Below are 17,484 nucleotides of genomic sequence, written 5' to 3'. Positions count from 1 at the left end.
AACAGGTTTTAGCCATGAGGAGTCCTTTTTCTCTATAAAATCCAGCACAACTCCAATATTTTCAAAGTTGTCGAAATGTCACGTGCGTCCACTTATATCAGTGCATTCGTGAAAACCTAACCATTATGAAAATTAGATTAGATCAAATAAACCTCAAGTAGCAAATTAGCAATTCAAATGTTTTGTTTGCCAAATGCTACACTCCCTCATTGACCTCGATTCAAAAACGCTTATTTTCGTGGGCAGATTTTGAGAATAGTAAAACCTCTCGCTTCACTTCTTCCCCTTTGTTAAAACGACGACGTCTCGGACGTCAAGGGGAGTATTCATTACGGAAACCGTTTACCGTTTTTACAACTAAACGGAAGCACACAGAGAAAAACTAAAGTTTCTATCGGACAGATTCAGGTAGCTAACTCCCCATTTCATTTCATTTGCTTCCGTTTAAGAAACGTTTTGCAACAGAATTAGTGTAATGAATACGGCCCTGGCAAGCTGTTTATTATGCCGATTCTGTTGCAAATCGTTTTGCAACTGTTTGGACTAATGATTACACCCCTGGCACGTCTGATTTAAATAACAGTCAATAGCGTGGTTAATGCTTGAGCTTGGCAGACTGTGGAAACGAAGAGGAAGGCTGGCTGCAACGGTTTACAGTGTAAAATCTGTCATTTTTTCTCTGTTGAGTCTAGTCATTATCTCGTTGACTGTGCGAGGATTTATCAATGACAGCGCATTTACGTGCTGGTCTCACCCTTGGTGCTCTGATCCTCCTCCCCTCTTCAGTATCAATTTGAACCGACTAATATCATTCTTCGAAGAGAGCAATATTGGAAAAATGGGAAGCACGAGCTCTTGCTGTGTGTCTTCGAGCCCGAAGCTCCGGAGAAATGCCCATTCGAGGCTGGAGTCGCACAACCCGGAGCCGGAGTTGAGTAGGGAGGATACGGGCTGCAACCTGCAGCATATCAGCGACCGAGAGAATGTCGACGGTGAAGTATTTTAGGCAGCCCATATCTTAATAATAGCCTAATGTATAATAATATTAGCCTAAAGTTAAATGTGCCTGTGTGCTGGTGGTGAGTGTTTTGATAAATAACACGACTTTACCATTTTGAAGTTCACACTGAATTGTATTGCATTGGTTTGCCAAGTAACCTATAGCGGTAACATTTATTGGCAACATTGCTTAATTTGCTTTTAACTATTATAGGCCGACATTGGATTTATTTTAAGTATTCTTTATTTCCTTTGAGACTATCCAAATGTCATGCAGAAATCATTATTAATAAGCATATTCCACTTAGCTATGGTTTCTGTCCTCCCTCCATGGCAGTGGATCTGTTATTGACTTATAATGCTTCTAATATGACTGTTTATCTGAATGTGTGCTGTTATTACTGTACATGGGGTTAGGCAACATGGCAATCCAGTCTGCCTCTCAGTCCCATGTGACATGTTGCAATATGGGATTGTGTCCCAAATAGCACCCTATTCCCAATAAAGATCACTGCTTTTAACCAGAGCCTTATTGGTCCTGGTCAAAAGTAGTGCAACATATAAGGAATAGGGTGCCATTTGGGACGCCACCATGGTGCAACAGAGTAGACCGCATCCTCTTCATAAAGAAAGACGCCTTTGTGCTTCTCTTTGTTTTCAATTTCAGCATGAAAGACACCAATGGTGACATGGTATAGCACTCTGCCACACATGCTAACATGCATTACAATTGATCCATTCAAAGTGTCTACTAAATGGGTATAGCCTATTCAAGCTGAATGTCTCATGCAGAGATGCAACTCTCTGATATTGAGTGGTCTGCTTTGCAACATGCATTTCTGAATATCCATGATTGGCAAAGTCTGTACATTTCACATAAACCACTTTTGGTGTTTTCCCCCATTTCTCATCAGTATTTCTTGTGGATATGTCCGTTGACTGAAAAGGGGTCTGGTACCCATTTTGGTTGCCCGGTACTGTATATATTTAGGTGACATTATTCCACAATATGTTAAAGCCAATATTCTATGTGTTGCTAGTTCTAAAGCAGTAGAACATTTCAGGTGCTGGTACCGGTGTGTACCAGCCTTATTCAAACACTGGGTATGTCCAAGCCACTAGAACCTACAGTGGTTGATGGAGGCTGTGACTGTCAATACAGGCTCAGTACAATACAATACAGGCTCAGTGTCTCATTCTACCTTGGCTCTCCTCTTCTTGTTACTTCTGAGTGCTGGAATGGGACAACATAATCAGGTAGTGTGGGTTCAATATGCACAGCATGTTTTTCTCAGGCAGCCTTGCATGTCTCTGGAAACATTACCAATAACTAGAGGTCGACCGATTTATGATTTTTCAACACCGATATCGAATATTGGAGGACTAAAAAAATGCAGATTTTTTTATTTATATATATTTGTAATAATGACAATTACAACAATACTTTACATTTACATTTAACATTTAAGTCATTTAGCAGATGCTCTTATCCAGAGCGACTTACAAATTGGTGAATTCACCTTCTGACATCCAGTGGAACAGCCACTTACAATAGTGCATCTAAATCATTTAAGGGGAGGGGGGAGAAGGATTACTTATCCTATCCTAGGTATTCCTTGAAGAGGTGGGGTTTCAGGTGTCTCCGGAAGGTGGTGATTGATTCTGCTGTCCTGGCGTCGTGAGGGAGTTTGTTGCACCATTGGGGGGCCAGAGCAGCGAACAGTTTTGACTGGGCTGAGCGGGAACTGTACTTCCTCAGTGGTAGGGAGGCGAGCAGGCCAGAGGTGGATGAACGCAGTGCCCTTGTTTGGGTGTAGGGCCTGATCAGAGCCTGGAGGTACTGCGGTGCCGTTCCCCTCACAGCTCCGTAGGCAAGCACCATGGTCTTGTAGCGGATGCGAGCTTCAACTGGAAGCCAGTGGAGAGAGAGGAGGAGCGGGGTGACGTGAGAGAACTTGGGAAGGTTGAACACCAGACGGGCTGCGGCGTTCTGGATGAGTTGTAGGGGTTTAATGGCACAGGCAGGGAGCCCAGCCAACAGCGAGTTGCAGTAATCCAGACGGGAGATGACAAGTGCCTGGATTAGGACCTGCGCCGCTTCCTGTGTGAGGCAGGGTCGTACTCTGCGGATGTTGTAGAGCATGAACCTACAGGAACGGGCCACCGCCATGATGTTGGTTGAGAACGACAGGGTGTTGTCCAGGATCACGCCAAGGTTCTTAGCGCTCTGGGAGGAGGACACAATGGAGTTGTCAACCGTGATGGCGAGATCATGGAACGGGCAGTCCTTCCCCGGGAGGAAGAGCAGCTCCGTCTTGCCGAGGTTCAGCTTGAGGTGGTGATCCGTCATCCACACTGATATGTCTGCCAGACATGCAGAGATGCGATTCGCCACCTGGTCATCAGAAGGGGGAAAGGAGAAGATTAATTGTGTGTCGTCTGCATAGCAATGATAGGAGAGACCATGTGAGGTTATGACAGAGCCAAGTGACTTGGTGTATAGCGAGAATAGGAGAGGGCCTAGAACAGAGCCCTGGGGGACACCAGTGGTGAGAGCGCGTGGCGAGGAGACAGATTCTCGCCACGCCACCTGGTAGGAGCGACCTGTCAGGTAGGACGCAATCCAAGCGTGGGCCGCGCCGGAGATGCCCAACTCGGAGAGGGTGGAGAGGAGGATCTGATGGTTCACAGTATCGAAGGCAGCCGATAGGTCTAGAAGGATGAGAGCAGAGGAGAGAGAGTTAGCTTGAATGAACACTTATTTTAACTTAATATAAAACATCAATAAAATCAATTTAGTCTCAAATAAATAATTAAATGTTCAATTTGGTTTAAATAATGCAAAAACAAAGTGTTGGAGAAGAAGGTAAAAGCGCAATATGTGCCATGTAAAAAAAGCTAACGTTTAAGTTCCTTGCTCAGAACATATGAAAGCTGGTGGTTCCTTTTTAACATGAGTTTTCAATATTCCCAGGTAAAGAAGATTTAGGTTGTAGTTATTATAGGACTATTTCTCTATTTAACATTTGTATTTCATATACCTTTGTCTATTGGATGTTCTAATAGGTACTTTAGTATTGCCAGCCTAATCTCAGGAGTTGATAGGCTTGATGTCATAAACAGCTCAATGCTTGAAGCACAGCAAAGAGCTGCTGGCAAATACAGGAAAGTGCTGTTTGAATGAATGCTTACGAGCCTGCTGCTGACTGAGCAGTGGTAGGCAGTCTGCTCTATCAAATCATAAACTTAATTATAATAAACACACAGAAATATGAGCCTTAGGCCATTAATATGGTCAAATCTGGAAATTTTATCATTTCAAAAACAAAACGTTCATTCTTTCAGTGAAATACGGAACCATTCCGTATTTTATCTCATGGGTGGCATCCCTAAGTCTAAATATTGCTGTTACATTGCACAACCATCAATGTTATGTCATAATTATGTACAGTTCTGTCAAATTATTTACGCTCTTTGTTAGGAAGAAATGGTCTTCACACAGTCCGCAATGAGCCAGGTGGCCAAAACTGCTGCATATACCCTGACTCTGTTTGCATAGAACGCAAGGGAAGTGACACAATTTCCCTAGTTAAAAGAAATTCATGTTCGCAGGCAATATTAACTAAATATGCAGGTTTTAAAAAATATACTTGTGTATTGGTTTTAAGAAAGGCATTGATGTTTATGGTTATGTACGCATTGGTGCAACGACAGTGCTTTTTTTTTTGCGAATGTGAATTTAACAGGCTCCGCATCGATTATATGCAACGCAGGACAAGCTAGATAACTACACATGGTTGATGATAATACTAGTTTAACTAATGATTATGTTAAGATTGTTTTTTTAAAATAAAATACGTTTAATGCTAGCTAGCACCTTACCTTGGCTCCTTGCTGCACTCGCATAACAGGTAGTAAGCCTGCCACGCAGTCTCCTCGTGGAGTGCAATGTAATCGGCCATAATCTATCCAAAAATACAGATTACCGATTGTTATGAAAACTTGAAATCGTCCCTAATTAATTGGTCATTCCGATTAATTGGTCGACCTCTACCAATAACCCCTCTGCATTTGACATTTAGCTGGAAGACTGGCGCATATCTCTCCTACAAGTACAGTACCAGTCAAGGTTTGGACACACCTACTCATTCAAGGGTTTTTCTTTATTTTTTTTTACTGTTTTCTACATTATAGAATAATAGGGAAGTCATCAACTATGAAATAACACATATGGAATCATGTAAGCATAAAAAGTGTTTAAAAAAAACCCCCCAAATATATTGGAGATTCTTCAAAGTAGACACCCTTTGCCTTGACCGCTTTGCACCCTCTTGGCATTCTCTCTACCAGCTTCACCTGGAATGCTTTCCCAACAGTCTTGAAGGAGTTCCCCCATTTGTGGCGCACTTGTTGACTGCTTTTCCTTCACTCTGCAGTCCAACTTCTCCCAAACCATCTCTTTTGGGTTGTGGTTTGGTGATTGTGGAGGCCAGGTCATCTGACGCAGCACTCCATCACTCTCCTTCTCGGTCAAAGAACTCTTACACAGCCTGGAGGTAGGTTGGGTCGTTGTCCTGTTGAAAAACAAATGATAGTCCCACCAGATGGGTTGGTGTATCGCTGCAGAATGCTGTGGTAGCCATGCTGCTTAACTCTGCCTTGAATTCTAAATGGATTACCGACAGCGTCACCAGCGAAGCACCATTACACCACCTCCTCCATGCTTCACGGTGGAAACCGCACACGCGGAGATCATATGTTCACCTACTCTGCGTCTCACAAAGACACAGCGGTTGGAACCAAAAATCTCAAATTTGGACTCATCAGACCAAAGGACAGATTTCCACCAGTCTAATGTCCATTGCTCGTGTTTCTTGGCCCAAGCAAGTCTCTTCTTATTGGTGTCCTTTTAGTAGTGATTTCTTTGTAGCAATTCTACATGAAGGCCTGATTCACTGTCTCTTCTGAACAGTTGATGTTGAGATATCTTACTTGAGCTCTGTGACGTGTTTATTTGGGCTGCGATTTCTGATGCTGGTAACTCTAATGGGCTTATCCTCTGCAGCAGGGTCTGGGTCTTCCTTTCCTGTGGCTGTCCTCAGGAGAGACAGTTTCATCATAGCGCTTGATGGGTTTTTGCGACTGCACTTGAAGAAACTATCAAAGTTCTTGAGATTGTCTGCATTGACTGACCTTCATGTCTTAAAGTAATGATCGACTGTCATTTCTCTTTGCTTATTTGAGCTGTTCTTGCCATAATATGGACTTGGTATTTTACCAAATAGGGCCATATTCTGTATACCACCCCTGCTGTGTCACAGCACAACTGATTGGCTCAAACACATTTAGATGGAAAGAAATTCCACAAATTAACTTTTTAGCAAGGCACACCTGTTAATTGAAATGCATTCCAGGTGACTACCACATGAAGCTGGTTGAGAGAATGCCAAGTGTGCAAAGCTGTCATCAAGGCAAAGGGTGGCTACCTTGACGAATTTCAAATATATTTTGATTTGTTTAACACTTTTTTGCTTACATGATTCCATACATGTTATTTCATAGTTTTGACCTCTTCACTATTTTACAATGTAGAAAATAGTAAAAAATAAAGAAAAACCCTTGAATGAGTAGGTATGTTCAAACTTTTGACTGGTACTGTATGTATAGGGAGGGAGGTTAAAGAAGAGTGAGAGTACTGGGGACTGCTCATAGTGTGATTGGAAAGGAGCGTGTAGGTGGATGAGTTGGGTGTTGTTCAAATGCCGGCCGTAAGACCCTGGTCAAAAGTAGTGCACTATGAACGGAATATGGATCCATTTGGGACAGAGGATGTGAGGTCAGACAGTATGAAGATGGGCTGCTGAATGTTAAACTTCTCAGCGGGCTGTTTGTCGCTGTCCTACCACAGCAGCAGGCCTGAAGAGGTAGATGGGTAATGACAAATCACTGCTGAGAGAGAGAAACTGATGCCTCTATGTTGACTCTTATGAGAAATATAAGTCTATCACCATTACGATACTCATGTCAAAATAGTTCTGAATCACATAAACAAACTACAACTTTAGAACCATCTATATAAGCAGTATAAATTGTTTAGAAGGCTTCACTAAGCATTGAAAGTTGCAGTTTATTTAAAGTGGGATCTAGTTCTGTTTGAGAAGCCTCGCGTCTGAGCCAGCCAGCCTGAGTTATGTTATTTTACAATCCATTTAGGGCTTTGTGGCCCTGTCCTAACGTTATTCTCCATCTTGTGTTCGTAAGCATAAGATCAAGTCTCTTACTTACTCTGTATGAACTGATGTCTTGGGGAAAGGAAAATACCTAGTCAGTTGTACAACTGAATGCATTCACCTGAAATGTTTTCCACATTTTAACCTGGCCACTATGAATCAGAGAGGTGCGGAGGGCTGCCTTAATCAACATCCACGTCTTCGGCGATCGGGGAACAGTGGGTAACTGCCTTGCTCAGGGGAAGAACGACAGATTTTTACCTTGTCAGCATGGGGATTAGATCCAGTGATCTGACGGTTGCTGACCCAACGCACCTACCCAGCCAGGCTACCTGCCGCCCCTTGGCTGATGCTCAGTCGACTTCAGGTTGGACATGCCAGGCAGGCTGCTTTTGAAGAAATTTAGAGCAAGGCTTACTTTGGGCAGAGATGGCTCCTAGGTAGTTCTGCCTCTCACAGGTTTGAGACCCAAATGGCACCTTATTCCCTTTACAGTAGTGATATGGTGGGGGGGACCGATAGTTGCATATCGGGATATTAGTTCTGACTTTTTCCACATGTTTTACAGCCTACATTAAAAAAAATATATATTTTGTCACTGGCCTACACAGAATACTCCATAATGTCAAAGTGGAATTTTGTTTATTTTTATACTAATGGTGACTTTAAATCTGTTAGATTTTAATGACTTTGATAAGAGAACTGAGGATGGATCGAGTACATTGTAGTTACTCCACAATACTAACCTAATTTGACAGCGTGAAAATGAAGCCTGTAAACAATATATTCCAGAACACACATCCTGTTTGCAACAAGGCACTGAAATAATACTGCAAAAAATGTGGCAAAGCAATTCACCTTCTGTCCTGAACACCGTGTGAAGTTTGGGACACATTTTTAAGCGTAGTGGTGGCTGCATCATGTTATGGGTATGCTTGTATTCTTTAAGGACTGTGGAGTTTTTCAGGATTGAAAAAGAAACTGAATGGAGCAAAGCACAGAAAAAATCCTAGAGGAACACCTGCTTTCCAACCCACACTGAGAGATTAATTCACCTTTCAGCAGAACAATAACCTAAAACACAAGGCCAAATCTACACTGGATTTGCTTACCAAGATAACTGTGAATGTTCCTGAGTGGCCTAGTTAGTTTTTAGTTAAATCTGCTTGAATCTCTATGGCAAGACTTAAATGTTTGTCTAGCAATGATCAACAACCAATTTGCCAGAGGTTGAAGAAATCTGAAAAGAATAATGGGCAAATATTGTCCATTCCAGGTGTGCAAAGCTGTTAATCACTCACAGCAGTGACTATAACATGTTTTGATTCAGGGTGTATTTCATTTTCAATAAATTCCTAAACATGTTTTAACTTTGTCATTATGTGCTATTGTGTGTAATTTGGGTATTTTATTAGGATCCCCAATTAGCTTTTGGGAAAGCATCAGCTACTCTTCCTGTGGTCCACACAACATGAAACATGACATATTAAAGAACATTAATAGATGAGGACCGTACACAAATATAAACACAACATGTAAAGTGTTGGTCCCATGTTTCATGAGCTGAAATAGAAGATCCCAGAAGTGTTCCATACACACACAGCTTATTTCTCTAAAATATTGCACACACATGTTTACATCCCCTATTAGTGAACATTTCTCCTTTTGTCAAGATAATCCATCCACCTGACAGGTGAGATGTATCAAGAAGCAGATTTAAACAGCATGATCATTTAATGGGTGAACCCTGTGCTGGGGACCACAAAAGGCCACTCTAAAATGTGCAGTTTTGTCACAACACAATGCCACACATGTCATGTTTTGAGGGAGTGTGCAATTGGCATGCTGACTGCAGGGAAGTCCACCAGAGCTGTTGCTGGAAAATTGAATCTTAATTTCTCTACCATAAGCCACCTCCAATGTCAGTTTAGAGAATTTGGCAGTACGTCCAAACGGCCTCAACCGCAGACCACGTGTAACCACGCCAGCCCAGGACCTCCATTTTGTTTTTTTACTGTTGGATCATCTGAGACCAGCCACCTGGACAGATGATGAAACTGGGATTGCACAACCAAAGAAATTCTGCACAAACTGTCAGAAACCATCTCAGGGAAGCTTATCTGTGTGCTCATCGTCCTTACCAGGGTCTTGACGTGACTTCAGTTCGGTGTCAATCTACTTCAGTGGGCAAATGCACACTTTCGATGGCACTGGGACGCTGGAGAAGTTTGCCCTTTATGGTTGAATCCCGGTTTCAGCTGTACCGGGCAGATTGCAGACATCATGCATGACATCGTGTGGGCAGGTGGTTTTCTGAACAGAGTGCCCCATGGTTGGGTTATGGTATGGGCATGTATAAGCTACACACAATGAACACAATTGCTATTTATTGATGTCCATTTTGAATGCACAGAGATCCTGTGACGAGATCCTGAGGCCCATTGTTGTGACTTTCATCCACTGCAATCACTTCATGTTTCAGCATAATGCACTAGGCAAATGGTGGTCATTCCAGATACTGACTGATCTTCTGTTCCACCCCCCCTACTTTTTTTAAAGGTATCTGTGACCAACCGATGCATATCTGCATACCCAGTCATGTGAAATCCATAGAGTAGTGCCTATTAAATTTTATTTCAATTTACTTATTTCCTTTTAAGGAAATTGTTGCGTTTTACATTTTTTGTTCAGTGTACAACAATTTAAAACCGGCACCGGTGGGTGAGACATGTTTAATCCATTTTGAATTCAGGCTGTAACACGAGGGGTATGAATACTTTTTGAAGGCACTGTATAACGTATTGTTTTGACTATCACAATATTATTTGACTGTACCTGCACCAAAACTCCAGTATTTTTCCTTCACAGCTTGTTCTCCTTTTTAAAGCTGCAATATGTAACTTTTTGGGCGACCCAACCAAATTCATGACATCTAACATTTCTAAGGAGCTGTAGATATGTTCTCTGTGCACTATTTCTATGCATCCCATTAAGTTGGTGCCTATTTTACTTTCGGTTTTGTACACCAGCTGAAAATGCAATGTCATTGGTTGTCTATATGGTACAATGATTCACGACACAATACATTTCTTGTTTTGTCACAACCAGAAATTAGTCAAGCCTTTAGAAAACAACAGGAAATGGTGGAGCGATTTCTGCGTATCGCATATTTTAATAGGGAGCCAATTTTGTTTTCAGCTTTTTACTGATCAAAATCTTGTTCCTCTGCAGCAGACATGGTGAGCAATATATTTGGAACATCAAATCGCAATACATATGACATCGTGATAATCGCAGTACATGTCTCCTCATTCCCTGAGTAAAGAAGAATACCAAGTGTCTGTCCTATATTCCAGGAAACATCCTTGACTAAATTAAATGTCTTTCTGTAGTTAAAATTGAGAGGGCGGGAGAGGTCTCACACAAAGCTTACTGTGTTCCTGAATCTTCCCTTAGTTCATTCTGCAGACTAGGGTGCAAGGCAGCATCCACTGATGCTCTTATTTCAGTTTATGGATGTAGGGAGTCTATCCTCTCTGACTCACTGACCAAACATGCTGGGTGCTCATTACGTGGATGTAATATCATCTTGAATGGGGAAAATAACTTCTGTAGCCTTTTGTTGGCGATCTATAGCTCAAGTCCTCCCCTTTTTCATATTTGTGACTGCAGTGGCTAGATCCCATTCACGACACTAATTATTTGGGGCAGAAGGAACACTGCATTGATTATATGGTCAGAAACTGTCGCTCTAAAGAAGAGGTTATGAATCTGCACGAGTTCATTGCCATATTGTTCTCCCCCATGTGAGTAGTCTGTTCATTTGTACATGCAGTAGTCAACTGGAAGTAAGATGCAGCATTTATTAGCAATAACGTTCTCCTCAACTGTCTGTTCTCCGGTTGGCGCACCGTTTTTTTAGTATCTTCAGAAGTAATTCATACCCATTTGACTTATTCCACATTTTGTGTTACAGCCTGAATTAAATTACACTGAGCAAAAATATAAACACACAATAATTTTACTGAGTTACAGTTCATATAAGGAAATCAGTCAATTGAAATGAATGAATTAGGCCCTAATCTATGGATTTTACATGACTTGGAATACAGATGCCTTAAAAAGAGAACCGATCCAGAAATTGCTGGATATTGGCGGGAACTGGAACACGCTTTTGTACACGACGATCCAGTGCATCCCAAACATGTTCAATTGGTGAGTATGCAGGCCATAGAAGAACAGACATTTTTTAGCTTCCAGGAATTGTGTACAGATCCTTGCGACATGGGGCCTCTACTATCATTCTGAAACATGAGGTGATGGCGGCGGATTAATGGCAGGACAATGGGCCTCAGGATCTCGTCACGGTATCTCTTTGCATTTAAATTGCAATTGATAAAATGCAATTGTGTTCATTGTCTGCAGCTTATGCCTGCCCATAACATAACCACTCTGCCACCATGGGGCACTCTGTTCACAACTTTGACATCAGCAAACCGCTCAACCACTCAACGCCATACACGCTATCTGCCCAGTTTATTTTTTATTTATTTAACCAGGAAGGGCTCATTGAGATTAAAATCTCTTTTTCAAGAGCGCCCTGGCTGAGATGGGCAGCACCAAGTCATTACAAAAAAATTACAGACAGACAACATGAACAACTACAAGTAATCTAGTAAAAACCATTGAATTCACAAGAGTATAAAACAGCAAATTAAAAACATTAACAGGTCAGGGAATCAGCCTCAAAATCCTTCATCAGTGATTTCAAAACACCAATCGGGACAAATTCTTCCAGTTTAAAAGTATTTTGTAAGGTGTTCCAAGACGATGGCGCAGAGTACATAAAAGCCCTTTTACCCAATTCAGTTCCGACATTTGGAACAGTTAGCAGGATAACGTCCAGCGAATAAAGAGAGTACCCACCACATTTCTGAACAATTAAAAATGCACAAATAAAAAGGTAGTAAACCCAAAATGGCTTTGTAAATAAAAGCATACCAGTGACTGAGCCTACGAGTGACTAGAGAAGGCCAGCCAACCCTGGTATACAAAGTGTAGTGGTGCGTAAGGGTTTTGCAGTTTAAAATAAATCTCAAAGTGCCATGGTAAAAAGTGTCAATTGATCTCAAACATTGAGCGGAAGCATTCATATATATATATATAATTTCCCCATAGCCTAGTAAAGGCATAAATGTAGCTGATACTAGCCTCCTCCTGGCTTCAAAAGAAAACCGGCCTTATTCCTAAAATCTCAATTTCAGCTTAATTTTTTTGTAAATTCCAAGATATTTATGAGGTTACAACTTCAATCTCCTTGCCCTTACAGGTAGTAATGGGTGAAAGGTGCAGATGTCTATTTCTTGCATTAGTAAACACCATTAGTTTTGTCAGTATTGAGGATAAGCTTCAATTGACACAAGGTATGTTGAACAGTATAAAAAGCAGTTTGCATGTTCTGGAAAGCTTTTGTAAGAGATGAGGCACAACAGTAAATAATAGTATCATCAGCATAAAAATGAAGTTGTGAATTTTCAACATTTTTGTCTTCACTATTTTTTTTATATAAATGATTAAGAGAGGACCAAGTACAGAGCCTTGGGGCACACCATTCAAGACAGAAAATTTAACAGACATAAGCCCTTCAAATTGAGTGCACTGAGTTCTATCAGACAGATAGTTAGCAAACGATGCAACTGCATGCTCCAAAAGACCTACACTCGACAATCTCTGCCTTAGTATAGCATGATCAACTGTATCAAAAGCCTAAGAGATCAATGAAAATTGAGACACCGTGCTGTATTTTGTCAATGTCTTCCGTGATATCATTTAAAAACTTCATGGCTGCTGTAATTGAGCTATGCTTCTTCCTGAAGCCCGATTGGTACATTGATAAAATAAGAGTTTCTATTTACTATTTTAGCTGTTCACTTACAAGAGTTTACAGTATTTTCGCCAGGGGTGACAGCTTTGAGATTGGGCTATAATTATTTAAGAGTTAGCTCTCCCCCTTTTTAAAAGTGGTAGGACAAATGCTGATTTCCAGATTTTTGGAATTTCATTACATTCCAGGGTTAGATTGAACAGAGCTGTAAGTGGTTCAGCTATGAAATCAGCTGCCAGATTTAAAAAGCACAGATCCAAAAGATCAGGACCTGTAGGCTTTCTCTGATCTAAGGATTGCAGGGCTTTATGTACCACCTGCACTGAGAATGGCAAAAAGCTCAAAGTTTGACCAGTTCTCACTGGTTCATCCACACAGGGTTGTACAGAGACGGAGGACACAATCAAACAGCATACTAGATGATACAAAGTACTCATTGAAACCATTCAGCATTTCAGTTTTGTCATATACAGCAACAGTCCTTCAAAACACATGACGGTAATTCATTAACATTACTGTTACCAGACAGACTTAATAGCCTTCCAAAACTTTCTAGGGTCATTCAGGTTATCAGTGGTAACTGACATAAAATATTCAGACTTGCCCTTCCTGAGAAGAAAAGAACACTTGTTTCGTAACTGCCTAAAAATAAGCCAATCAGCATCAGAACATGATTTCCTTGCTTTAGCCCAGGCTAGATTACAGTCGTTAATAATACAAGACAGCTCAGAAGAAAACGATGGATTATCCCGCCCTTTAACCCTGAACCTGCGGAATGGGGCATGTTTGTTTACTATTTGGCAAAAACCATCATGAAATAATTTCCAGGCAGTTTCCACATCAGGGATAAGCTCAATCTTGCTCCAGTCAAAATAAAACAAATCATGAAAGAAAGCCTGATCATTAAAATACTTCAAATTTCTCTTACGAATAAAATGTGGGTTTGTCTTTGGAACCTTAGTATTTCTAACAGCACGATGGTCACTTAAATCATTACAAAAAACACCAACCGCAGAATATTTGTGGAACATTTGTCAATATCAAATCAATCAGGGTAGATTTATCTGGGCATTTAAGATTTGGGTGAGTGGGTGAGTTAATCAACTGGGTAAGATTCAAAAAATAACAAAACATTTTTAAATCATCAGACACCAGCTTTAACCAACACCAGTTGAGATCACCAATCAAGATAATTTCACTGTAAAGAAGTATAGACATAAGGTGCGTCAAAGAAGAAAATGCATCACCGAGAGCAGAGGGGGGTCTGTAACAGCCAATCACAGTTACGGAGAGGCCCTTTGAAACCTCAATATTCAAAGCAAGAAATTCCAACTGTTTACAAATAGTTTCAGACTTTGCCACACTTACAGGGAATTTAGTTTACATACAGTGGGGCAAAAAAGTATTTAGTCAGCCACCAATTGTGCAAGTTCTCCCACTTAAAAAGATGAGGCCTGTAATTTTCATCATAGGTACACTTCAACTATGACAGACAAAATGAGAACACAACAACGAAGTTACGCAACCATAAATAAATAGGTTATTAGTAGGTTAAAATGTACTAGTCACAGACAAACGACTTGACATGCTGCCATCTTGGATTATAAGTTGTTACCGAGGATAGTGCAGTTGAAACCAGGAGTCAGCTGTGAAGAGCACACTTCTCCAGCATGCCAGTGGCCATCGAAGTTGAGCCTTTGCCCACTGAAGTCAGTTACGACGCCGAACTGCAGTCAGGTCAAGAGCCTGGTGAGGATGATGAGCACACAGATGAGCTTCCCTGAGACGGTTTCTGACAGTTTCATCAGCTGTCTAGGTGGCTGGTCTGAGACAATCCCACAGGGGAAGAAGCTGGATGTGGAGGTCCTGGACTGGCGTGGTTACATGTGGTCTACGGTTGTGAGGCTGGTTGGACGTACTGCCAAATTATCTTATGATGTTGGAGGTGGCTTATGGTAGACATTAAATTGTCTGGCAACAGCTCTGGTGGACATTCCTGCAGTCAGCATTCCAATTGCACACCCTCAACTTAAGACATCTTTGGCATTGTGTTGTAAACAAAATGGCACATTTTGATGTCCTTTTTTGTCCCCAGCACAAGGTGCACCTGTGTAATTGTGATGTTTATTCAGCTTCTGTCAGGTGGATGGAATACCTTGGCAAAGGAGAAATGCTAGCTAACCGGGTAGTAAACCAATTTGTGCACAATATTTGAGAGATGCTTTTTTTGTTTGTATGGAACATTTCTGGAATCTTTCAGCTCATGAAACATGGGACCAACACTTTTTTTATATGTTGCGTTTTTATATTTTTTTGTTCAGTGTAAACAGACAATACCCCACGTGTGTTTAGAAATTGTTGAAATTTCTTAAATGAAATATCTAATTTACATAAGTATTCACATGTTAGGATCACCTTTGGCAGTGATTTAAAGCTATTACTCTTTCTGGGTAAGTCTCTAAGAGCTTTACATACCAGGATTGTAAAACCATTTTCACAATATTTTTAATATTCTTCAAGCACTGTCAAAATGGTTGATTGCTATACAGCCATTTTCAATTCATGCCATAGATTTTCAAGCAAATTTATGTCAAAAATGAATTTTTCTGAGTGGCCTAGTTTCAATGTCATCTTGGTAAGCAACTCCAGTGGATATTTGGCCTTGTGTTTTAGGTGATTATGCTGCTGAAAGGGGAATTTTTCTCCCAGTGTCTGTTGGAAAGCAGGCTGAACCAGGTTTTCCTCTAGGGTTTCTGCGCTTAGCTCTATTCAGTTTCTTTATAGAAGGAAAAACTCTCTAGTCCTTTGCCGAAGACAAGCATACCAATAACACGATGCTGTCACCACCATGCTTGAAAATATGAAGAGTGGTACTCGGTGATGTGTTGTTGGATTTGCCCCAAACATAACACTTTGTATTCAGGTCAAAGTTAATTTCTTTGCACATTTTTTGCTAATTTACTTTAGTCCCTTGTTGCAAACAGTATGCATGTTTTGGAATATTTTTATTCTCTACAGGCTTCCTAATTTTCACTGCCATTTTAAGTTAGTATTGTGGAGTCAGTACAGTGTTAGGTCATCTTCAGTTGTTTACTTCTATCACAGCCATTAAACTTTGTAAGGCACTTTTTTTGTAAGGCATTGGAAAACCTCCCTGGTCTTTGTGGTTGAATCTGTTTTGAAATTCAGTGCTCGACTGAAGGACCTTACAGGTAATTAATTCCATGTGGGGTACAGCAATGAGGTAGTCATTCACAAATCCTGTTAAACACTACTATTGCGCACAGTGACTCCATGCAACTTATTATGAGACCTGTTAAGCAAATGTTTACTCCTTAACTTATTTAGGCTTGCCATTACTAAGGGGTTGAATACTTATTGATTCAAGACATTTAAGCTTTTAATTTTGTATTAACTTGTCATTTTGTGTGTGTAGGCCAGTGACGCAGTGACTCAATTTAATCCATTCTAAGTCTGGGCTGTAACACAACAAATGTGGACAAAGTCAAGGGGTGTGAGTACTTTTCTGAAGGCACTGTACATGTACATCACTGCCCATCTCAAATACAGTTTTTAATTATCAGATATAAGATGGTGCTTACTGCTCATGCCTTGAGGCAAATGTCTTGTGGTCTGAGACAAGGTAGACACATCACAAGCTATGTGTGCGTCAGGCCTATTGAGAAGTTTATATTTAGACTGATGTGAAGCTGTTAAACTAGTCTGAAAACCCCCTGTTCCTTCAACTGTATGACACTCTGTTCTTTTCCACCACTTTGAACTCCATTTCTATTCCCTCCCTCCTTTTCTGTCTGCACACACTGGTCTCGTCTGTAATTATGCAAATGAGAGAGGTTGAAATAAGCTCAGACGCTGTCATATTTCCTTTTAATACCCCAAGTTGTACTTAAATGCGAGTTGGACTTAAATGGGCACGTTTATCCCCTATGGTGCTCCTTCACCTCTACTCTAATATTACCCTCCCGTCCTCACCCCTACAACTGTCGCTTCAGTCTTCAGTTCCATTCACTCCACACAATGACCCCCCCGGCCCCCTTTCATCAGCTGCTCAAAGCATCCTGGCATAATAAACAGAATTATAAACAGCATGTACAAATAGATCCTCTGGCTGGTTAGATTGTCCCCATCATCCTTTTCAATCTCCATGAGTCACACCAGGGGGATGCATAATAATAACCAATAAACACAGGTCTTTGAAGGTCACATGTCCTCCTGTGGTTTTGGGAAAATATGTGAAAGCTCAAACAAAATTGTGATTTTGATGAGGGGGGGGGGGTAAACCTTTTGTAAAACCTTTTTTATAAACCAATCATCTCTCATTGATATACCTGGAATTAGTTTGTCCTTACT

At 40.9% G+C, this 17,484-nt stretch overlaps 1 protein-coding gene across 5 annotated transcripts in view; it reads left to right on the top strand.

The window, feature by feature from the left end:
- Positions 1-327: 327 nt before the first annotated feature.
- LOC135514792 (cyclin-Y-like) overlaps positions 328-17,484 on the top strand; it is a 50,248-nt gene continuing 33,091 nt past the window's right edge. For 4 of the 5 annotated variants that reach the window (XM_064938433.1, XM_064938417.1, XM_064938425.1 and 1 more), the window contains exon 1: positions 442-992. In XM_064938433.1, coding sequence (XP_064794505.1) covers positions 599-992 — 394 coding nt within the window. In that variant the 5' untranslated portion in view covers positions 442-598. Of the gene's footprint in view, positions 409-441; positions 993-17,484 lie in introns of those variants that run through there. The other variant, XM_064938441.1, reaches the window with a different exon arrangement.

This window comes from Oncorhynchus masou, chromosome 3 (assembly GCF_036934945.1).
Source record: "Oncorhynchus masou masou isolate Uvic2021 chromosome 3, UVic_Omas_1.1, whole genome shotgun sequence".
NCBI lineage: Eukaryota > Metazoa > Chordata > Actinopteri > Salmoniformes > Salmonidae > Oncorhynchus > Oncorhynchus masou.
The sequence above is the reverse complement of the archived record's forward strand: the minus strand, read 5'-3'. Positions and strand labels throughout refer to the sequence as shown.